This window comes from Hakea prostrata, chromosome 3, assembly GCF_041222555.1.
Source record: "Hakea prostrata isolate BN-2017 chromosome 3, UWA_Hpros_2, whole genome shotgun sequence".
NCBI classification, from domain to species: domain Eukaryota; kingdom Viridiplantae; phylum Streptophyta; class Magnoliopsida; order Proteales; family Proteaceae; genus Hakea; species Hakea prostrata.
Genome location: NC_142602.1, coordinates 39,387,086 through 39,411,843, shown reverse-complemented (window position 1 = coordinate 39,411,843; position 24,758 = coordinate 39,387,086). Strand labels below are relative to the sequence as shown.

The window sequence follows — 24,758 nt, the reverse complement described above, 5'->3', positions numbered from 1 at the left end:
TCCCTATAATCTCCAAGTGGAGGCCAGGAAAAGAAAGGTCCACAATTCAATCCAGGGAGAACCAAGGCAATGGAGGGCTTCCAAGGCAACAAAGAGCCAATAAAGCGACAACTAAGCAATCAAAGCGTTTTGCTGTTCATTTTCAGGCAGTCAAGGCATTCTAGGGTTAATTTTTTGATATTTGATCCAAATATCAAAAGTAACATAAAATTCCTAGCCTTTAAGTATAGGCATTTTGCAAACTAAATGAAAAGTCCATTCATATAATCAGTATGTGACATCGATAAATGATCATAGTCATTAACTTCAAACATAACCACATCAAAGTTACAGATCAAACTTTAAAGTTTAACAACCAAAGGAGTTCTGTGAGGTCTAAGACTTTTGTGAGAGAGCAAGAGTGATTTAAGATAGGGTTCTATTTCGTGAAATTGTCAGGAAGTGTTTAAACTTTTGGGCTTATTTTTTCACCCTATTTTACTTTGATTTGATTCCATGTATCATAGTCCTATAATCAATGTGTAAAACTAATCAATAAAAACTTTTAGATTAGAATCAAATGCAATTATATTCCATACCATTGATTTGGTATCTTTTTTATATAAAAAAAAATCTAAAAATATAGAAACCAATAAAGCAGTCGCCAAGGCGTCCATGTCCCCCGTCTAGACGCCTTGGGGGACAAAGCAACCGCTTTATTGGTTTCAAAAAAAGCAATGGTCGCTTTGCCATGGCTGAGACCACCCCAACACTCAAACGTTGCTTAAGCGACGCCTTGAAAACTAAAGCCACAACCTTTAGTAACCTTCCCAAGAGACTCCTCAATCTAGTGTGATGTTGGCACTAGCTACTCAATCAGAGACTCCTCAATCTAAAACAAAAAAAAAAAGAACAAAAAAAAAAGAAAGAATTTTTGGACTTAGTTCCAAAAGGGGAAATCAAAAAGAGACAAGCCATCAAAGCAACTCAAAAGGATTCACAATCTGCATTTGATGGTTATAGAATCTGAAGGATCTGATTAGGAAAACAATGAAAGCTCCACAGCAATCACCAAAGCCGAAATCCTACCACCTGAAGGTGAACCCTATCCACCGATCGAGAGTTTCCTACCAAAGATAGGTCCAGGGTCATATGACAGGTGAAAATTATGCAACAACAGATTATAGGGAAGAGATCAAAGTAACAATAAATGAAGATGTCCTTAACGAAGTATTCTCTCCACCTTGTTTTAAGTTGGGATAAGAGCCATTTTATGGTTCAAGAAGGAATTGTCCTTGGTCACATAGTGTCTACACGTGGAATTGAGGTTGATCCGGCCAAGGTTGAGGTTATTGCCAAACTACCCCCTCCCACTTTTGTTAAGCAAGTCCGATCATTCTTAGGCCATGCTAGATTCTATAGGCCTTTCATTAAGAACTTCAGCTTGATTTCTAGACCCTTATGCAATTTACTTGCAAAGGATGCCCCTTTTATCTTTGATGAGAAACGCCTCATGCTTTCCATACCCTTCGAGATTTATTGTCTAAAGCACCTATCTTGAAATCACCTAATTAGTATCTCCCTTTCAAGATTATGTGTGATGCATCTAATTTGCTCTTGGTGCAATTCTGGGTCAAAAGGTAGATGGGAAGCCAGTCATTCTTTACTATGCTAGCAAGACCCTCTCTGATGCTCAGATGCATTATACAACTACTAAGAAGGAATTACTAGCAGTGGTTTTTGCCCTTGATAAGTTTCTTTCATATCTTTTGGGCTCGAAGGTGATTATCTATTCAGATCATACAGCCGGCACCTTCTCTCTAAGCCTGATGCCAAGCCTAGGCTCATCCACTGTATTCTACTCCTTCAAGAGTTTGACCTACAGATTAGAGATAAGAAAGGCTCAGAGAATGTTGTAGCAAATCACTTATCTCGGATTCCTCTTGATTCTATCCCCTTTAAGTTGATTAGTGAGACATTTCCTGATGAGCAATTATTAGCTATATCCTCTACGTCTACCCCTTGGCATGCTCATATTGTAAATTATTTTGTTACAGGGAGGATTCCTTCTGATTGGGATAAGGCTACTAAAAAACCGCTTCTTCTCCTCACTTAAGTACTATTACTGGGAAGATCCTGAGCTCTTTCATTATTGACCATGTCATTCGTCGTTGTGTCCCTGAGAGTGAGATTCAGAGTATTTTATCCTTTTGTCGTATTCTCGCCTGTGGGGGACACTTAAGTGGTAATAAGACCGCAACAAAGGTGTTGCAGAGTGGTTTTTTTTGGCCTACATTGTTAAAAGATGCCCATTCTTTTTGTAGAGCATGTCTTAGATGCCAACAAGTTGGCAATATATTCCGCAGAGACATGATGCCCCTTAGCGCTATTATTGTTGTTGAAGTTTTTAATGTATGGGGTATTGATTTTATGGGACCTTTTCCTAAATCATTTGGTAATGAATACATACTTGTAGCAATTGACTATGTCTCTAAATGGTAGAAGCTAAAGCTAATAGGATCAATGATCATAAGGTAGTGATGTCCTTCATCCAGAGCCATATTTTTAGCCGATTTGGCTTCCCTAAAGCTATTATTAGTGACGGCGGTTGTCACTTCCATCATTGGCAAGTTGGATCTTTGTTGAAGAAATACTCCATTACCCATAAGGTTGCCACTCCCTACCATCCTAAGACATCTGGTCAAGTGGAGGTTTCTAATCATGAGATCAAGCGCATCTTAGAAAATACCGTTAAACCCGACCGCAATGATTGGTCTGTTAGATTAGAGGATGCATTATGGGCTTATCGGACTGCTTATAAAACTCCTATTGGTATGCCACCATACCGTTTAGTCTTCAATAAAGCTTGTCATCTTCCTGTTAAGTTAGAGCATAAGACATTTTGGGCGATTAAGACATTTAATTTTGATATGTTTGACACTAGTTCTGCTTGCCGCCTTCAATTTTCTGAATTAGAAGAATAGCGTAATGATGCTTATGATAATATGCGCATTTATAAGGACCGAGCCAAAGCTTTTCATGATAAACATATTACTCGGAGGTCTTTTGCACCTGATCAGCGAGTGTGGTTGTTTAATTCTAAATTGCATTTATTTCCTGGTAAGCTTCGATCTCGATGGGATAGTCCTCATGTGGTTGTTAAAGTATTTCCCCATGGTGCGATAGAGATCCATAACCCACTAAATGGGCAATCCTTTAGGGTTTATGGCCAACGACTAAAGCCCTATATTGCCGGCCTTGCTAATGGCCAACTTATTGAGGAGTTGGACCTAGAAGACTTGCCTCAAGACTCTTCATGAGTTTCTCACTGAGTCTGGCTGAAGACTTTAAACTTAGCGCTTTATGGGAGGCAACCCATTTGTTTAGATGTTATTTTTTGTTCTTTTTCTTTTCTTTTCTTTGTTTGTTGTTAGGTTTTACTATTGCGTGCTTTATCACGATTTCAAACATCGGGTACACTTTTTCCTCTATTTGCTTCTATCATGTTTTTTTTTTTTATATTCTACATGCATTGAGGTCATTACATAATTGAAGTGTGGGGGGGGGGTGTCAACTTGAGTAAGACTCGTTGATAATTGGTAGAGCATTGTCACAGAGATAAAAAGTGCCCAATTTTTCCTGGCTTTGGTAAGATAAATGTTTAATTCCTTGCTTGGATGCGAAATGAGAGTTTAAAGGTTTTAGAAATTCCATCTGATGTGATGAGAACCCTATTAAGAGAATAGTAATGGGTTTTACATTTTGAGACTGAGGTTGAATCGGAAAATAGGAACTCCAGGTAGTCCGAAAGGTTTGACCATCTAGTTGTCTTGTATTGCCTTATGCTTATGGTGACAAGTTGAGACCGATTTAAAACTATTTAAATGTGAATTGAATTGAAGTATAATGTGAAAAAAAAAATTTGTTGAAGTTTAAAGTTTAAACCTCCTTAGTAACTGGATCTCGATGTCACCAACAGCGTGCCTTGCGTGTCTTTGGTTCAATCTTGGCCTGTAGCCTAGTTAGCTTGAGTAACTAAGTTCAAGGGGTATTTTACACCTAGTCCCTTAAGGCCATCTGGCTTTAAAGCAGCTGACCCAACACTTGTTACATAGGCCATCTAGAAAGCTTAAGAGGCAAGACATTGCACGAACTAGAACTGTGAGCATTAAAGATATAAATGAATTAATGTGCTTATAAAGGTGAAATGTCTAAGAAGGTCAATATTGCTTAGATCTTAGTTATTGGTATTATTTGGTACCTCGATTAGTCTTATCTGAGGGTAAACTGGTGGGCAGAAGATAAGAGGAGACTTCTCAATTGAATTGTTTGCCTAGAGTTAGATTCAAAAGAGGGTGTAAAGAGCTTAAGTGTGGGGGTGCCTATATTCCCTTCAATCTTTAATGGAGTGTCTTTGTATTAGAATCTATCTTTTTACTCTTACTATTGCCAAAATGATTAGAAAAGCACTTAAGAATTTTGTGTGTATATTCTCTGCAAATACTCACGAGACACAACTCCTCCACTAGGGTAACCTAGGGGTTTAAAGGCTTGTCACACATGCTAAGTGCAACCGTGATTTCTACAAAAGTGAGTTAGGTTTTTTATTTATTTATTCTCAGTATGGCTTTTATTGTTTCATTTTGCTCAAGGACTAGCAAACACTTAAGTGTGGGGGTAATTGATAAGCATGCATTTATCATTATTTATTTGATTTAATTTCCCATACTTAGTTAATTAAAAGAGAGTTAATTGAGTTTTTTTTTTTCCTTTTTTTTTTTTGTCTTTTTCAGGAATAAGGTGATTTTGGTTATTACAGATAATGTGGAGCAAAATTGGCAAATATATTAGAGGATTTTAATAAAAATAAAATCATGGGATTCAATCTTGCTGCCCAAGAAATCATGAATGTTGAGATCCAACTTAACTAATGCAAGAAGAGCATGAATCTTAGCCAAATTGGAAACAGGTGGAGGTCCAAGGAACAAAATTGATAATAAGATCTGAAAATCGGGTAAACAGACCCACCTTGAGTATTTTGGGCAAATTTCTCTCGTATGAACTCGGATTGCAGTGATTCAAGATGCTATGGAAAGATAACGAAAATATCTACAACTTTCTAGTTTTGAGTTTTCCCAGAATTCGAACGAATAAAGGTCGAATGGATGGGTAAAAAGGATGAATTCATTGTGTGCGGGATAGATAGAAAGAGAAGCCAGCCACGGAGAAGAGGAAGACGGCGAACACGGATCTTGGCTCTCATCTCTCTCATTGCTCAAGAAGAAGACCACATCTCTCTCTCTCTCTCTCTCTAAATTTCATCTTTATTTGTTTGATGATATTTGTTATAATGAGTAGCTAGTTCCTTTTCTTTGGGATGTAGATGAGCCATTGCTTATTTCATTAATTTGATTGTTCTATATCTTCTAGTTAATTGTGTTTGAGTCTAGCCAAAGATGTTCTATAGCTAAGCAAACAAAGCGTGCCAAGCTTCAACGAAGGACTATAGTCTTGCGAAGATAGGGCATATTTAGGAAAGACCATCCTTTGTTTTGAAGCGTAGAGTTATATCGGTTAATGAAAAGCATTAGGGATTCGAAATCCCAAAGATCTTCACGTATTCATAGTTTAAGTTTTTGCATTGATTAATAGATTTAATTTAAATTAGGTTTTGTTGAATTCAATCTTAGTAACTTAGCCTTTTAGTTCCCTATAGTTCGACACCGTACTTTCTGCTAGCTAGATTAATATAGGATTTTATTTTTGATTGGTTAGCGATACGATCACAACCCCACTAAGAACCAGCAACAATTGGCCTAAGAATCAAACCCAATGGTGCACCAAAGGGCTAGCCAACCCATACAGGGGTAGTTTGGTTTTTCCCACCTCCTCTGCATCCAAGAGCGGCTCCATAATTTTCCTGATATTTTTTAGTCCATATATACGTTTTGTTTTGCAATTGAATCAGTGTCTGAAGTGTTGGTCAAAGTAGGAATCCCAATTGGAATCAATTTTAAGTAAGATTCCTTCTGGATAATTATTTATTTATTTTGCATGTTGTTTTTAGAAGATTCCGTTTTAGTGGATATTTAGTTGTAGAGTTGTAAAGGTGATGTAACCCAGGTTCTAGGCCAGCTTTAAGGATCTTTCATAAATAGAACCAATTATCAATTAAGTAATCCTAGGAGTTTAGGGTTTTGTTTACCAAGATGGGATGGTCTTGGTGAAGAAAAATGGGGAAAACTTACGTTAACAAAGTTTGGATGGGCTGGAGAAAATTTTATCTTTGTTATGGGAGGATCAGGGAAAGGAGGGTTCTTTCCTAGACCATGGCTTGATCCTTTGAGGAAAACAGTGGTTCTTGGCAAGATCTTGGGCAATCTCTCAAATCTTCTTTTCTCTTTCTTTTCTTTCATTTCTTCTTTCTTTTCTCTTTAATCTTTTCTTTTTTTCCTTTTTGTTTCTGTTTTGCTGCAAGTCAGAACAGAAAGAGGGGGGACCAAGAGAGAAAAGGAGACCACAAGGTAGAAGAGGGGGGGAGGGGCTGGGGTGTGTCGCAGGGGGAGGGAAGGGGTCCCGGGGACTGGCAGGGGTGGGGGAGGGGAATAAAGGGCTTGCAAATGAAGGGGGTGGGGTTACCTAGCCAGCACAAGAGAAAGAAACGGAAGGGGAGGTCAGCGATGGGGGCTGGAGGTGGGGAAGGGGCTATGGGTGCTAGTACTTACTTGGTGCACTGCTGGAGATGAAGGTTGTTGATTCTTGAAGATGCTTCCTGCACTTGAATACAAGAAACTATGAAATCCGCCGTGGCCCTCCCAAGAAGGCGACGGCCTATTTTCCCACAAGAGTTTCCAATTCTTTATTTTTATAATGAAAAGGTTCACTAAGCTTACATCAAGAAAGAAAGAATCTAACTCTTTGGGAGACTCAACTTAGACTCTAATAGGATTATAGTTGTATTGGGCCTATGATTCCATGGGTTTACTTTGTAGTTAATATGCGGTATCGAGGATGAATATGATTTTAGGTTTATTTACTTGGTTAATTTTATGTTTGAATGGTTGCACCAGTTCAGTTCTGACTAACATAAAAGATTAGAACCCTCCAAATTTAAAACACATCCAGCCTATACCCGGTACTAGACTCAATCCAAGTTAAGCATGTTTCTTGATAAACCCTAAACGCCTTCTCTAAAAGCCTAAAACCCAATTTTTTTAATGAAACTAATGTCTACCTATAATAATTGTTTTAAAAATTAAACGACCTTGTCTTGCCTCATCCTAGAAGTACCCCATAAATCTTAGATTGATCTGAACCACCCAAGACCCCATCTCAAAACCATACCTGTAGCAACCCAGCAAGATTATAAAGGTCACCACCCCAAGTGATAGACATCTTAGCCATCCTATAGCACAAGAAAACTTTAAATCCTTATTCCTTAAGCATCACTGCTAGAATCAAAAGCCCTAACCTGCCCATAACCATTTATTTACAGAAACCCTAAGACCAAAACTTCGATTTTGATTTTGACTAACCTTACTCATAAGTAGTTAAGTACCCAATTTAATCTGGTTCTGTAGAATCCAGTCTACTGGCCCTCAATCCTAAGGCCAGATGAATCTTGGTCTGGGCAATGTTTGAGGTTGCACTAATTAAATGGTAGGTTTTGATCCTCTAAGAAAGGTATGAAAAGATTTTAGTACCCTAGATGAGTGTTCAAAGAATTCCTTATACAGAGCAGCAGAATAGAAATCATGTTCGCATGAATTAAGTCAGTATAAAACTTTCTTGAAGTGTAAAGCTAGTGTCAGTATATAACCTCGTGTATGACCAGGGGTTTCCATCACAAGCACCTCATGACCTGCAAACATCCATGTATCCCCATCATTTAGAGCTATATCAATGCCCGGAATTCTGTCGTAGTCAGTGGCTGAGCCAATTACCTGCATATTATGCGCAGAGGGTAATCAAAATCCCATACGATTTTGAAAGAGTTAATACTACCCAAGCACAGTTAACAGGTTCAAGTCTGAAAACAGTCTCTCTGAAAGTAGGGTTATGGTTGTGGATACTATGACCCTTCAAAGACCCCACAGCGGCAGGAGCCTCATCACTAGGTATGCCCTTATATATCCTCAGTGAGATAGTATATTTTGACTATGGATATGACTATGGATATCAAATACATTTGTAGCAAAAAGAACTATCATACCTTGGCACCATACCTTGCTTTCAACTCTGTATTTCCACCCGTGTGATCATGATGGTGATGCGTGTTGAGTATGTAGGTTAGATTTCGATTTGTCCTATTAAGTGCATCTATCACAGGTACAGCTTCCGAAGGATCCACAACACCAACTGTACCTGTACCGACATCATGCAAAAGATACGCATAGTTGTCCTTGAGGCATGGTACCTGAAGATGATAACTGAAAAATAATTAGAATCATAGTAATAACTAATAACTACATCTATGATAAAACCAAAGTCACAGCTGAAAGCAAAATATACAGATCACTTTCTTGAACTATTCCCGAATAATATTTCATTTAGTATACAGAAATTTATTCATATGGAGGGCCAATTACGAGAAGAAAGAATTGCAGAAAAGCTTTGTTGTTTTCTTGTTTTTTTGTTTTTTGTTTTTTGGTTTTTGGTTTTTGTGTTTTTTTTTTTTTTTTGGGGGGGGGGAGGGAGGGAACAGAGTTGCAGACACACAGCCACATGGGTTCTCAAACAGAACCAACTCAATTCATCGTTTCAAGCTGTCCAATACGCTGGTTACAAACACATAAGTAAGAATAAAAGGCTTATTAAACAAAGAAAAATATATTCTTAGTCTCCTTAAAACTTGCTAAAACTCAGGGGGAACAGAGTTGCAGACACACAGCCACATGGGTTCTCAAACAGAACCAACTAAATTCATCTTTTCAAGCTGTCCAATACGCTGGTTACAAACACATAAGTAAGAAATAAAAGGCTAAACAAAGAAACAAACTATTCTTTGGGTCCTTAAAACTTGCGAAAGCTCTTCCTGTGTATCCTAAACAAAGTAAAAGAATACATAATCCCAGCCTGTGTATCATCCCCACTGCAGGAATCATTGCATTGCAAAGATTTTGGCCTTGATAAGTGTTCTTTTCTTCTCTTTTCTAGTTTTGTTATAGTTCATTCTTTAAACCCTGAAATAATTTCTTTTCCACCACCAAACTACCTTAAACATTCACCAGAACAATTCCCTAAGAATTCCCTATCAACTCGTAACTTCAGAGGCCATCAAAATACTCGCATTAAACTCTATATTTTTTACACTGTCAACCACCAAAATAGCAAGCTCACTCTTAACTAAGGCCAGTTGTATTTTAACCCATTTTCTGAAGAAAATGCCCTTGTAGAAACTATAGGTCCTACATCCAGCAAGTAAGTCCATGTAACATAAAGAGAAGATTTTATAGATGCAACATTCAAGCATTACTCATCAATCATCATTAGCACGTAAATCATTATTTGAGGTTTCTCTAGCTTTTGTCCATCACTTTTTTCTGTTTGATTTGAAATTTAATTTTCCAATAGGTACATTTTACGGGTGTTTGCCTGTAAAAATAGATTATTATTTTTTACCCTGTTTTCATTTAAACACCAACGTCAGTACACAAGTTCTCCTTATTTTTAATTCACATGCTTCTCTCCAGCTATCGTCAATTGAGAGCCAACCACAATGTTGATTGCTTTCATTATTGAAGACTCTGGTCATCATTCCCATCCTCTCGGGCACATTAAATGCTAAAGCATGTACTTCCAAATTTTATCAGCATAATCTCAACACACACCCTTTTTTTTCCCTTCTCCTTCTCCTTTTAGAACATTCAACCTTCACCAAATCGCTCCTTATGGGTAAATATGGACTTGTTTTTGTAAGGGGAGAGGCATTGTCACAGTAAACGCCCTAGACAGGAATCAGTAGGTGAGCACTTTTAGTTGCAGTGCTAAAATGTAGTAGACAAATTGTGCACATCCTTAAAAACACTTTGACAGGTCAACTTCATTAAAGATTTTAACTTCTGCTGAAACTAAATGAAAAGGTCCGATACACGCCAGACCATGTGCTTGAGTTTTAATTTGTGATTGGATTGAAGGCCATCCACGTGGCCCATACCAATCCGAAAACGACAGATCAACCTTTTAGCTGGCATCATTTGGGAAGAAAGATGCATTCACTAGACTGACAACTCTATGGTTAAATGGGTCACTATAATTCAATCTTTTAACCAATCAATTAAGCATATCCAAAGTATTTTCTCTAAAACAGGGAGATGGAGAGCCCTTATCCTTAGCTCTAACCTGGGTTCCACTAGGGTGAGTTACACAGTTAATGAATAACAGTGACCATGCAAACTCTTTATATAGTTTGAATCTTGAGATTCATGTTGTAAGAAGAAAGCCAAAAAAGGAAGCATGTCATAGACAGGAAAAAGAAGAGTGATAATTGCAGCCGTTATAATGATCAAGCAGATGAGATTTATAATGCCTACATAATCACAAACTGAAGTAACAGAAAATAAAGATGAATTCTCACCAGTTCAATTTGCAACGTGGAAGCCTTATTTACCATGCTACATAGAAATTGAGCCATCCCAAGTGCACGGTTGCCTCCACGCAGAGTCTTCAATCGTCTCGATAAAAAGGTCCATCCAAATGATACTGATTTTCTATAGCACCATTGTCCCAAACATGGCCATAAACTAGGTTTTGTCCCCACCTGTAAATAAGAAGTTCAAAGAAGAACTTTTGGATCTAAGCATACTATGGAGTAACCATCCACCCACCTCTCCCCCCTCTCTCCCAGCCAAAGTAAAAAAAAAACAAGGATATTCTGGATAACAAAATAGTTCCAGCTGAATACAGCAAGAATAAGTTAAGGTGGCATAGGAAGATCAAACAAGTACAGTCAGGGACATTCACCCGGAAAGAAGAAAAAAAGTGTTCCAGTCAGGGACATCTAAATGGCAATTGTGGTTGTCAAGAAGTAGGGGAAACTTATGGACCAGAAAAAGGGAAGCCAAAATAATAATCAATTTAAATAAATAAAAAAACTTTGACAAGTCTCTGCCAGTTTTTCTCTTACCAAGGAGCTTCATTCAAAGAATTATAAATACGGTTGCTAAAATAGATCTTAATCAAAACAAAGAAACTAATAAATTCGTGAATGATGAGATAAAATGATATGAACCAACTAATTCATCAAAATAGTGTTATAAATTCTAGTATGTCCAGATAGTGACAGAATTCTAACCACCATATCCTTAACCCAATTAAATAAGGTCAGCTAGATGGATCCTAGAAGAGACAATAGAATAATAAAGAAAAATAAGCATATGAGAAAGATGTAAAAGGGGTGGGGGCATACAACATCAATGCATATTCTACAGCATTACTCCTTATTAGTTTCATACAGCCCAACAGAAAGCATACAGCCCAACAGAAAGATATAGGTCTCGGAGTGCAGTTTAAAACAAAGGCCAGCATAACAACTCCTAGTCCAACTAAAAGCAACCTCCTGCATGGATCTTTGATCTCCAGTCAGCTCTATTTAGGGTCATACATAGAAACCAGGCCCAAGTAAGCATGTCTGTCTAAACCACTATTCCTAAAATTAACTTACGCCTGTCCATGGTTCATTTGGTATCCTCTGTCAGAATAATGACACTTCTCTAAACTGTGGCCCCTGAAGGCCTGTGTTGCATATGACAGAACCATCTCCAATCTCTCCAAGTTTATCATCTATGACAACCACTGCCAACCCCAACTCCAGTATGATCATTCATCACTTTACCGTTCCTAGTTTTGCCACATATATCTCAGCATCCTCATCTCTGCAACCCCAAGTTTACTTGTATGGCACTTCTTCACAGCCTAGAATTCCACCCCGTACAAGATAGCAGCTCAATGACAGTCCTATAAAATTTTACCTTAAGCTCTAAAAGGTATTCAATGATCACACAATATTTCAACTCTGCCTCTCCCCTTCATCCCCCTTATTTTAAGCCTTTGGAGAACATCATCATCTATGTTGTCCTCCTTGTTCACAACTAATCCCAAATATCTGAAGTGGTTACTTTGTGGGATCCCCCTCTTATTTATATTTGCCATAGTCGTAGCATCCGGGCTGACCTCCTATCCTCTCATGCAACTCAGTTTTGGGAGTTTCATCTTCCCTAGGCTTGGCCACTACTAGATCGACAATAAATAGGTTTCATCTCTTTTACAAAGCCTGGGTGACTAATAGTGTTGGGCGGTAGTCTCTTTAAGAGAACACAATAAAGAAACGCTTTGGTAACCTAGGCATCGCCTAGGTATTGTTCTTATTTTGTTTGAACTTTTTATACAAAGATTCCAATCAAAAGGCTAACATTTCTCAGTCCAATTGATTCCAATCTGTATGATTCAAATGGTCAAAAGTATACTACAATTCTTTCTAATTGCCACATAGAACCACAATTTAAAAAGAGAACAAATGGAGGAAGAAAAAAACGACATAACTTCTAAGAAGCCTTAAAATCTTGTTTCGTATATCATTTTCTTCCTCAAGAAGATGACAGTTGACCAAAGGAGTCCATAGAATTTCTTCATCATTTTCCCTCATTGCCGGCAGGTTTCCTTCATCTCCAGCACCATTCTTCTTTTCCGGCAACCGAAGGTGCCTTTTTTCTGTTGAAGTTTGATTTGTGACTTTGATGTGGTTATGTTTAAAGTTGATGACTGGATTCATTTTTCAATGTTGTATATTGATTCTACAAATGAACTTTTCATTATGTTTGCAAAATGTTTCATATTTAAATGCTAGGAATTTTATGTAACTTTTAATATTTGGATCAAATATTAAAAAAAAAATTAAAATACCTGGACCGCCTAAAAATTAACAGTAAAATGCTTTGACCGCTTAGTCATCGTCTTGTTGGCGCCTTGGAAGCCCTCCATCGGCTTGGTCACTTTGTCGCTTTGACAACCTTGCTGTTCACCACTTCATTAACAATCCCAAAGCCACTAAACTCACCCATCTTGCATTCAATCTCCATTCTACTTATATTCAGACCTTTTGATTCCAAGGTTGTCCTTTCCCAAATCTCAATTTCTCTTTATCCCGTTTTGCCTTTCGCATGATGTAAAAATGTAACAAAATTTCAATTTGTTCACTTCCAAATATTATGATTTCTTGACATCTCTACAGACTATTATTTCTTTTCATCAGTGTCAAGTTTTAGAACGGAATAGTACAAATAACAACTAAACTCTCTTCTCCCAATTTATACAAAAAAGAAAAAACTGTCCTCTCTCAAAGTGTTCATTCGCAAATCATCCAAATTCACTCTTTTTCAAAAGAAAATTGCTCTTAGAACCACATGGTGACAACAACACAAGATGAAGCGGCAATAGGGTTAAAAAACAACAGAAGATATTTCCCACTGAAGTCTCAGAAATGTAATCAACAGACTAACCAAAGATTCAGAGAACAAAGACAACTAAAATATCAACCACAGAAGAGTATTAAAATCCGTTGAATGTTTACAATGAAAGTCGGGGTGCAAGGAAAAGGAACCTTTAGAGGAAAAATCAAACCAAAAACAAGCAAAGAGGACAGTAACATGGGACAATAGATTATAAAATAACATTACAAAACTAGCTGAGCCAAAATAAAATTACAGGGAAACCGAGGAAGAATTTGAAGCAGTAAAAGAGAATAAACAAACCCTTGTGCAGGGAAGATAAGTCATGGCAGATGAAGCTTTTGCAAACATCGGGACTAATGAGAAAGATTCAGAGAAGTGCTATTCACATAAAGAACAACGCGTAATTCTAGAGTCCGCTTGCCCACGCCAAGCTGCCCGCTGATTTTGACGTGATGGTGGGGAAAGGGTTTAAACGTGCGGATAATCCCACTGTAGTAAACTAGTAATAAAGGAACGAGTCGACTGCGTCCGACCAAAAACAGGAATAACAAATTTTTCGGGGAAATTTTTAGCACCACACCCTTGAGTTATCGCTAATGTTAGTGTGAGTGTGTGACCCCTTTGAGTTATCGATTAACACCGTTAGTTTCCTTTTATTTTTCCATTTCTAATATACTAGCACAAATTCACGTGCATTGCACGTGGACTTTACATTTTTGTTATTATTACATAGGATTTTTTTTTTTTTTTTTATTTTTTTTTAAGGATTACATAGGATAATTCGGAATGTGAAAGAGAGACAAGTCGAACATTTGGAAAATACACAATATATTCATTCCAATGTATTGAGACCAGTATGTAATTGACGCCATATCTTAACCTAAATTACTTGAAAGGAGGAACATGTTCACAGCTAATGGTCATTTAATCTCATGCCAAGGCCTATTTAGTGATCTTGTTCTATTTTGTTGGGTCTAAAGGACAACAAATTTAGAGATTAAGCCAACCTTACTCATGCAAGACATGTAAAGAATGAAATCTCTATCTCACTAAAGGTGATGTGGTATTGCCATTCTTACTTGAACCAATGTAGAATAGATGTTGGCGGAGTTTATGCTGCATAGCTGATGCAGGATCAAGTAAGCAATGATTAACCATCTAGAGCACTAATAAATCCATCAAATACAAAATTCAAATGTTCTTGCCTCTAATTGTAGCTCGAATAGCTTTTAAACCCTAAGATTCTTCAAAATATTTTCTTATACACAAAGGCATTTCCTTCAAGAATCCATGGGAACATCATACATGCAGGGCTCAAATCTTCAAATTCAGCTTTGTTGCATCTTCTCTTCTCCAAACTGTTTTTGCCTTTCTTGTTTGCTAGATGATGAAAATGAACCCATCTTTGGGTTGGTCCTCTAAACTCAAACATTGATTCATTGTTAGACCATACCAAACCATATTTGAACCAAAGACACCATTGAACCTACTAAATCATGTTTTAAATGAATTTCATCGTTGAACCCACTTAATCCACTGAACCATTAATTAACCCATTAAAGCTTAAGTTAATGATCTGTCTGATGATCCTAAAACCAAAATAAGTCAGTTGAGCATGTAAACCATTTGAACCATTAACAACTGAAATCATGATAATTTATCATTTATCCTTGGTTCAGATAAAGGATACTGCGAACACTGAAATTAATGGTGATACCAATATACCTTTAGAGTATTAAAGCTACAGATATTAAGTTCGATTGTAATCTTAGGTAACTCTTTTAATTCTCATCTTCATAGCCAAGTAAAGGTATCCCCAACTACAAGGCTCTTCAGTTGCAAGGCCTTAAGAAAGTTGGAAATTAACAGTTGTCACAGTAAGGAATGAAATGAATGACGAAGTGTTCCTGAAATACTTACTCTTTAGACTTCCTATATGCTGGTGAACTTCTGTCGGAAGTTTATGCCGTGAATTATTGTAATAACTATATATCAACACCATCCAAGTTGACAGTAAACATGGGAGAAGCACAGCTCATGAGGCTTCGTGATTTCTTTCAAAACCATGTTTTTGAAACAAAACAACCAAGTCATACTTTGTCAGGTTCTCCAAATCTCCTCTTCTCCCAGCAACTTCACATCCTCAGGAGAATTGATGAGGTCATCCATAAAGACTGCACAAGGTGCAACGTATTTAACATCATATGGGTAAGATTGCCCCAAAGCTATGAGCTTAAGACTGTTAAATCATCTATATGTATAGCTGGGATTCTCAACACACATTATACCTCTGATTTCAATTTCAACATAGAGTACCAAAAGATAAATCAGATATTTATGCAACTGAAGGGTTTAACAGGGTTTAACAAGAAAGTAAGCTCCCTAACACCACTTCACGAAATGCCTAATCGTTAAGTTGTAATGAAATCAAAATCAGTACCCAATACAATAAAGTAGATATTGAAAGATGGGCCACACAAAATTCTTTCGGGAAGTAAAGTATCTAGACAGATATGTTGCATTCTAAACAATCCTCTCGAGCAAAGAGTTTCCTGTGCACCAGAAATTTGTGTTACCCTTCATTCTTCAGCTCTCATTTCTTCGCTGCCTGATCTCCGATTTCTTGTTTGTTGACTTCCTTTGTATGCAATTTTGTTGCCACCAATCGCATTTCATCCACCAAGTCATTCCCTTCACTAGCCTCTTTGGAGACACCTTGATCTTCTCGTCAGCAACTATTATGAAGTGGGAACTTTCGTGTCGCTACCCAGTTACTAGAACTGAAACTATTGAAAGAAATGAAGAGCAAGGTTGGAGCAAGGGAGGGAAACAAGAATAGCAACCATGATGAACTTCGCATAGCATTCTTTTAGAGAGAAGGTGGAATGCCAGACAAGGAGGAAATCTGAAAACATGGATTACCAGTCTTGGTTCGTTTGCTAGGTAGAACGAAAACTGACGAAGTTGCTAGTTTGGTTCACTTGCACTTCCCCGAAGAAATCTTCATTTTTCTGGCGGCTGTTCCTTACTTTTAATGAGGACAAGGAGGATATTCTCATCTTCTTTACTGACATATAATTGTGGAAATATAATGAGACCTACTTCATTGGGTGGAAGTTGGAAGAAGTGTAGATCCTCTTCATCTCTCAGGCAGATTGCATCGGAACATTCTGCAAAAATGATTCACATAGCGATCGAGATAAAAGTCAGGGATAATGCGTCGTTTTTTTAATAGTAACAAGCCAATAAATTGTCTCCACAAGAACAACCGATAACCGAGAAGAAAATAAACAGAATTTCTGGCTAAAGATAACAAGGAAAACCATGATTCTTATTGCATCAGTCAAATTCAACTACGGAAACAGAAAATATGAGAAGAATTCTTGCCATTACTTACATACGAGTTAGATTGCTTGCTGCATTACTTAATCGTTGATCACTGTCTCCTGAGACACTGACATCAGGACTGGATTTCAGACACCATTTAAAAGACAATGAAGAAGCGATGGAATGTTACTGAAGACGATCTGCCCATGGTTAGCAGAGTTGACGACAATAATAGTGGTGTTTGCTGTCGGGTTTCAAGGAGGGAGTGGATGGGGGAGAGCGTAGTGTAGTCGTGGGCGAGGGTTAAGAGTTTTTTTAACTGAGAGGGTTTAGGGAAATAATGCTTGGCTGAAGGGGTACATTTTTCCATTGGTTGATAAGGTTGATGGGGGGCATCGTTCAGGTTTTTGAGGGACATGACTTTGGGAGACTGGGGTAAGTTGCCGGCGTTTGGATACCTAGAATTTTTTTTTTTGGGGAATATTTTGGTCCATCGGAAAAATATACCATAATTGAACAGGTACATCCGTACATGTCTATGTCTATTCAGGGGTATTTTAGTCAAATAAAATACATACCACAAGTGTTGCAAGTTTTCATTTTATATAGTAGTATGATAGTATGATTACCAAAAAAAATAAAAATGATAGTGTTGTGGGGAACTAAGGTCCCGAGTCCTCCCCCTCGGGAGAGATACACCTCCCTCGGGCTGGTGCATCTCTTCCCTCATAAAAGGTCCCGAGTGCCTCACTCGGGACAGATGCACCCCTTTGGGTTGTCTAATTTCTTCCTTGAAGAAGGTCCCGAGGGCCTCATTCGGGAGAGACACCTCCCATGTGGGATGGCTCACCTCATCCTTGAAGAAGGTCCCGAGGGCCTCATTCGGGAGAGATACCTCCCTCTTGGGCAGGTTCATTTCTTCGTTGGAGAAGTGCCACACTTGGGAAAAATATATATCTATATCCAACTCTAGCATTTCTCAAAGGACTCTCTTGACTAAGTCAATAAGAGTTAGTTACGCATAAACACTCAGCATATCTATTCCGAGAATTGGGGAGGTGAGTCAGCATAACGGCATTATCAGGTGCGACAAAGAAGGAGCCGTTATTCCACTACTCCACTCACTCCTCAACTATCGATCCGGAACTTAAGGAATCACCGCCTCCAGGTAACCTCTATAAAAACCCACCTCCTACATGGAGAAAGGTACGAAAACTTTCATCTGAGTACTTACTCATTACGTTCTTGAGAACTCTCTCAAGAACCATTATTGTTGCCTAGGCTGACTTGAGCGTCGGAGGCGGTTCCCCGGCCAAAACTAGGCCGGACCGTTCTTGCTTTCTTTGTGTGTACAGGCATCCCAGTTATTCCAACTTGGTTGGAGAGCTCTTAAGGTGGTCATCTCAATATCCGGCTCTCGAAGAAGTTCTAGACGCAACAATTTGGCGCCGTCTGTGGGAAACGTCACAGAAAGTCATGACAAGACGTACCACACCTCAGGTGACAAGTTCTCAAATTCTCACTCGAGCGAGAGAAAGGGAGACAGAAAACGGACGTGTTGAAGAACAAACTCTCCCTTCTCTAGATCGACAAATTCCTATTCCAGAGGAAGGTCAAGAAGTAGTTCCGGAGAATCCCCCGTTAACTATTCCAACTCCTTTTGGAGAAGGCGGTTCGAGTCAACCTCCACTTCCAGCGACAGTGGCCGATTTGCAGAATATGCAAAGAGAAGTCCAACAACAAATGTTGGAACTCCAAGGAGTTGTTCGAGGCTTAGTCCATCAAATCGGGGTACCATCCGGACCCCCCAGAAATTCCCAAGAGGGACGAAGGCGTGAAGCCGTCCGTCAGACTCGGGATAGGCAACGTCCGGTGAATGAAGAAAGGAGAAATCCCAGAATACCAAGACGACCAGCCGAACGAGTTGGAGAAAGATCTCAAGGAGTTCGTATTGAAGAACCACTTCCCCGAGGAGATCGGACGAGGGGAAGTGTTTTCGATCGTTTGGCTGGGCTTAGACAGACTCGGGACTTACCCAGAAGGGAGCGCAGAAATGAAAGAGTTCGGGAACAAGAAGGCGAAAGCACCGGAAGAGGCCATTCCAGATCTAATGACCCGAGAGGATCGGTCAGTCACTATGGATCTTCTCATGGACCAACTTCCCAATATTCTGATCTCGGAAGTGTTCGGTCTCCTCAAGAGCTTCAAGAGGTGCATGGTCTCGGGCGAAGATTAGATGCCATGGAGAGACGGCTTGATGATCGGGACCTGGATGACGACTATGACGTGGTTGACAGAGAACCCTTCTCAGAAGAAGTTATGAGAGCACCTCTTCCACCGAACTTTATCATGCCGACATTTACTCCCTATGAAGGTAAGTCCAATCCTCGAGAACATATTAGTTATTTTAAATCTGTCATGGCTGTTATTGGCCGAGAAGATGAGCTATTATGCCGAACTTTCCCGGCATCTCTCAAAGGCCCGGCGATAAAATGGTTTTCTAGCCTACCGCCAAGATCCATCCAAAACTTTCGAGAACTCGGGAGAAAATTTATTGCCCGATTCCGAAGTTGCATCGGGAGTAAGAAGACAGCAGATAGCCTTTTTGCCATTAGGCAGAAACCAAATGAGTCCGTTCGGGACTATCTTCTCAGATTCGATAAAGTAGCTATCGAGGTTGAAGAATTGGATGATACAGTGGCGTACAATGCGCTATGGAGTGGAATAACCCAAAGACGTTTGCTCGAGGTATTGCTCCAAGATAAGCCGAGGACTTATGGAGCACTTCTTAAGAAATGCCAAAAACAAGCAACGGTTGCAGAAGTTATCGAAGCCCGAGAAGAGTCTACGAGAGGCGTAAAGGAAAAGAAGAATTATGGAGAAAGAGGTCAGAATTCAAATGCTCGGGCAAGAGATGACAAAAAGGGAGTTTGGAAAGAAAGACTCGCCAATGGAGACTTTACACCTCTTAATACTAAGAGGTCAGAAATTCTATTACAGATCAGAGATAAAGAAAACTTGAAGTGGCCGGGCAAGATAAGAGCCCGACCCGAAGATAGGAATATGACGAAGTATTGCCGTTTCCACAAGGACTACGGCCACCATACGGATGAGTGCAGAAATCTCAAGGTCGAGATCGGAAGCTCATCCAAGCGGGGCATCTTGAAAAATATCTTCAGAAGAGCCGACAAGACCGAGAGAAGTCCCCACCTAGATCAACGAAAAGACTCAGATCCAAAAGTCCCGAGAGGGCAGACAAGAATCCAGAGAAGAAACCCGACACTCGGGAGTTTTCCCCCATTTACATTGTTTTGGGAAATCCGACGGAAGAATCCATTAAGAAGGCGAAGCAAAAGGCACGGTTCGTTGGATCGATGCAGTTGCCAAGAAAACGAAGAAATGACTTATGCCCAGATCCAATAACCTTCACCGACGAAGATCTCAAGGGCGTCACTTCTCCTCACGATGATGCTATTGTTATCAAAGTGAAATTGGCAAATCGAGAAGTTCACCGAGTTCTTGTGGACACGGGATCTTCCACCGACTTACTATCTTATGAAGCATTTAAGAAATTGAAGTTTGAGGACGAGATGATGACTCCATGCGGGACTCACTTATATGGGTTCGCCGGGTCGTCCGCCATATCCGAAGGGACCATCCAATTGGATCTAAGGATCGGGACCTCCCCTCGGGATGCAGTCGTCCAAGCAACATTCATGGTGGTTCGGGACCTTTCAGCTTACAACGTCTTACTCGGGAGGCCAACTCTTAACGCCTTAGGGGCGGTGGTTTCTCCAACACATATGAAGTTGAAGTTTCCAACCACAGCGGGAGTCGGGGAGTGCTCTTCTGATCAACGACTCTCCAGACAATGTTATGTGAATTATCTTAAGAAAGTCAAAAAAGCCGAGAGATCGGGCAATACAATGAGTATTGAAATTCGGGATGACCGGGATGAAGAAGCTATGCAAAGAGCCGAACCTGTTGAGAAACTTGAGCGAATTCAACTTCATCTGGATCTTCCCGAGAGAGGGACAATGATCGGTTCAGAACAACCTACAGAATTCAAAGAAGAACTCACCGAGTTTCTCCAAAACAACCTAGATGTATTCGCGTGGTCGGCTGAAGACATGCCCGGAATAGATCGAAGAGTTGCAGAACATAGCTTATGGGTCAGGGACGATGCAATTCCAATGATCCAAAAAAGAAGGAATTTTTCGCTCGAGAAACATGCTGCCATCAGAACCGAAGTGGAGAAGCTAGAGCAATCGGGTTTTATAAAACCCATAGAATGCCCAACTTGGTTGGCGAATGTAGTCATGGTGAAGAAAGCCAACGGCAAATGGAGAATGTGTACAGATTATACAGACTTGAATAAAGCATGCCCAAAGGATTGCTATCCACTTCCCCGGATCGACCTTTTGATCGACGCCACAGCAGGACATGAAGTATTGAGCTTCATGGACGCTTACTCGGGATACAATCAGATTATGATGAATCCCAAGGACGAGAAGGATACGGCCTTCATGACGGATCGAGAAAGTTACTTTTATAAAGTAATGCCATTCGGGTTGAAGAACGCTGGGGCCACCTATCAGAGAATGGTAAACAAAGTCTTCAAAGACCAAATAGGAAGAAATATGGAAGTATATGTGGATGATATGCTCATAAAGAGTATCGTCCGAAGAAGTCATCTGGAAGATCTTGAAGAAGTCTTTGATACTTTGAGAACATACCAGATGAGGCTAAATCCGGAGAAATGTGCTTTTGGAGTTTCTTCCGGAAAATTCCTTGGGTTTATGGTATCCCAACGAGGAATTGAGGCAAACCCGGAGAAAATCAAAGCCTTGCTCGAGATGGAATCGCCAAAGACAGTTAGGGATATTCAATGCTTAACCGGAAGAGTAGCAGCCTTAAACAGATTCATTTCTAGATCGGGTGAGAAATGTTTGCCTTTCTTCAAGGCTCTTAAAGACCTCGGGAAGGCAAAGGATACACTCTGGACGGATGAATGTCAGAAAGTGTTCGAGAAGTTGAAGGAGAAGCTCGGGACTCCACCTCTCTTAGCCCGACCTTCAACGGGAGAACAATTATTCACATACTTAGCCATTTCTCCAGCGGCAGTAAGCGCGGTCTTAGTAAAAGAAGAAGGTACTTCACAAAACCCTATCTATTTTGTAAGTCATGTTTTAATAGATGCCGAGACACGATATCCGGATGTGGATAAACAAGCCTTAGCACTTGTAATCGCATCTCGGAAACTCAGACCATACTTCCAAGCCCATCCAATTGTAGTCTTGACCAACTTCCCGTTGAAGAAGATACTACAGAAACCAGACTTAGCCGGAAGAATGGTCACATGGGCTATTGAGTTAAGCGAATATCAAATTGAGTACAGAACTCGTCCAGCCATAAAGGGACAAGTTCTGCCGACTTTATTCTTGAGAATAGCATGCCTAGTTCGGGAGTAGAAAATTCACCCGGTCCAGAGTTATGGACTTTGCATGTTGACGGCTCGAGCAACTCTTCGGGGAGTGGAGCGGGGGCTAATGCTTATCAGCCCGGATGGATTCACTATTCATTATGCTTTAAGATTCAACTTCAAAGCCTCTAATAATGAGGCCGAGTATGAAGCCCTACTAGCAGGACTAAGACTTGCCCGAGCCCTAAGAGTCTGAAGCGACTCTCAGTTGATCGTGAATCAAGTTCGTGGCGTGTACGAGGCAAAGGAAACAAGAATGGCAAATTACTTAGCCAAAATTGATGATTGTCGTCATTATTTCGATCATCTTGAAATAAAGCAAATTCCGAGAAAGGAAAATGAAGTAGCAGACGAGTTATCCAAGTTGGCTTTATCCAAATATTCGACCTTAGGCTCAGTCGTTTATATTGAACAGTTAGAAATTCCTAGCATTCGGGAGGCCGAGGCGATGGATATTGAAGAAGAGCTTAGTTGGATGAGCCCAATTATAGCATATTTGAAGAATGATATCCTCCCAGAAGATGTCAAGGAAGCTAAGGCAGTTAAAAATCAAGCAGCGAAGTTCACCATTATTGAAGAAACGACTTTATAAAAGATCAGTCACACAGCCTCTTCTAAAGTGTGTTGGCCCTTCTCAAGCCCAATATGCCTTAGCCGAGGTACACGAAGGAATATGTGGAGCACATATGGGAGGTCGGGCTTTGGCCCATAAAATAATACGCCAAGGCCTTTATTGGCCGAATATTCAAAAAGATGCCGTGGACTATGTCAGAAAATGCAAGCAATGTCAACTTCATGCATCTATTCCGAAGACTCCGGCTGTCCCTCTTACATCTGTCTCCAGTCCGATTCCCTTCGCCATGTGGGGAATGGATCTGGTGGGAAAGCTCCCTAAGGCCGCCAACAATAGAGAATATTTGGTCGTGGCAATCGACTATTTCACTAAGTGGGTGGAAGCCGAACCTCTCTCATCCATCACTGAGAAACAAATGGAGAAGTTCTTTCAAGAAAGGATCATCTACAGATTTGGAATTCCAAAGATCCTTGTGACCGACAATGGAAAGCAATTTATCGGAGCCGGCTTCAAGAATTTTTGTGAAAGATATCACATCGAGCATAGAACTTCATCCGTGGCATATCCACAGAGCAATGGGCAAGTTGAAATAACCAATCGGACGCTTTTAGATGGAATAAAGAAGCGTTTGGAGACAAGTCGAACCAAATGGGTGGAAGAATTACCAAGTGTCCTTTGGTCATATCGCACCACGGCTAGAACTCCTACGGGAGAAACACCTTTTCGGCTAGCCTACGGCACAGAAGCACTTGTCCCGGTGGAGGTATTGGCAGAGTCAAAGAGATATACAGACTTCAATGAAGAAGCAAACGAAGAAGGCTTAAAGAGCAATCTTGATCTAATAGACGAAGTGCGGAGCATGTCAGAATACCGAAATCACAGATATCAGAACCGAGTAGCTGGATACTTCAATGCTCGGGTAAAAAATAGAAGACATCGTGCGGGTGACTTAGTGCTCCGCAAAGTTGCGGCATCAGACCCAAGAAACCAAGGCAAGCTCTCACCCACATGGGAAGGGCCATATCTCGTCGAACAAGAGACGAAACCAGGGACCTACAAGCTAAAAAGCTTGGCCACGGGCGAGACAATAGATCGAACTTGGAATTCCATGAACCTTCGGAAATTCTATCAATAGAATTAGTCCAAATATGTAGCATTTGCAAGTAAGTCGAAAGACCATTTGATTTTCAATAAATCCACGTCTTCATTGTTGACATCCTTTTTCGCAAGAAGAAGTTATAGCGAAGAATATACAAGCATTTCTTCAAAAGAACCCAAGAGAGTTCTTGACAAGTTCAAGAACCCGAGAGCGTTCTTAAGAAGAGCCCAGGGGAGTTCTTAACAAGTTTAGAACCCAGGAGTGCTCTTCAAATCAACAAAAAACTCGAGAGAGTTCAAAGGCGTTACACTCGGGACCTCACTCGGGTAGCCATTCGGGAGTATTCCCCCACCTCTTATGAAAGTCCAATACAGACTCTCATAAGATGGAATTATTCAAAGGCGTTACACTCGGGACCTCACTCGGGTAGCCACTCGGGAGGAATTTTTCCCCACCTCTTATGAAAGTCCAATACGAGACTCTCATAAGATGGAATTATTCAAAGGCGTTACACTCGGGACCTCACTCGGGTAGCCATTCGGGAGTATTCCCCACCTCTTATGAAAGTCCAATACGAGACTCTCATAAGATGGAATTATTCAAAGGCGTTGCACTCGGGACCTCACTCGGGTAGCCATTCGGGAGTATTTCCCCACCTCTTATGAAAGTCCAATGCAGACTTTCATAAGATGGAATTATTCAAAGGCGTTACACTCGGGACCTCACTCGGGTAGCCATTCGGGAGTATTTCCCCACCTCTTATGAAAGTCCAATACAGACTCTCATAAGATGGAATTATTCAAAGGCGTTACACTCGGGACCTCACTCGGGTAGCCATTTGGGAGTATT

General features: G+C 40.0%; 1 protein-coding gene across 3 annotated transcripts in view; it reads right to left on the bottom strand.

The window, feature by feature from the left end:
* Positions 1-14,017, bottom strand: part of LOC149022210 (hydroxyacylglutathione hydrolase 2, mitochondrial-like) — a 30,481-nt gene extending 16,464 nt beyond the window's left edge. Inside the window, exons 1-4 of one of the 3 annotated variants that reach the window (XM_089150380.1) lie at positions 13,728-14,017; positions 10,556-10,738; positions 8,192-8,395; positions 7,799-7,922 (exon numbers count right to left, since the gene is read on the bottom strand). In XM_089150380.1, the coding sequence (XP_089006506.1) occupies positions 7,799-7,922; positions 8,192-8,395; positions 10,556-10,738; positions 13,728-13,775 (559 nt within the window). In that variant the 5' untranslated portion in view covers positions 13,776-14,017. The remainder of the gene's footprint in view (positions 1-7,798; positions 7,923-8,191; positions 8,396-10,555; positions 10,739-13,727) is intronic. The other 2 variants (XM_089150378.1, XM_089150379.1) reach the window with 2 other exon arrangements.
* Between the last annotated feature and the right edge of the window lie 10,741 nt (positions 14,018-24,758).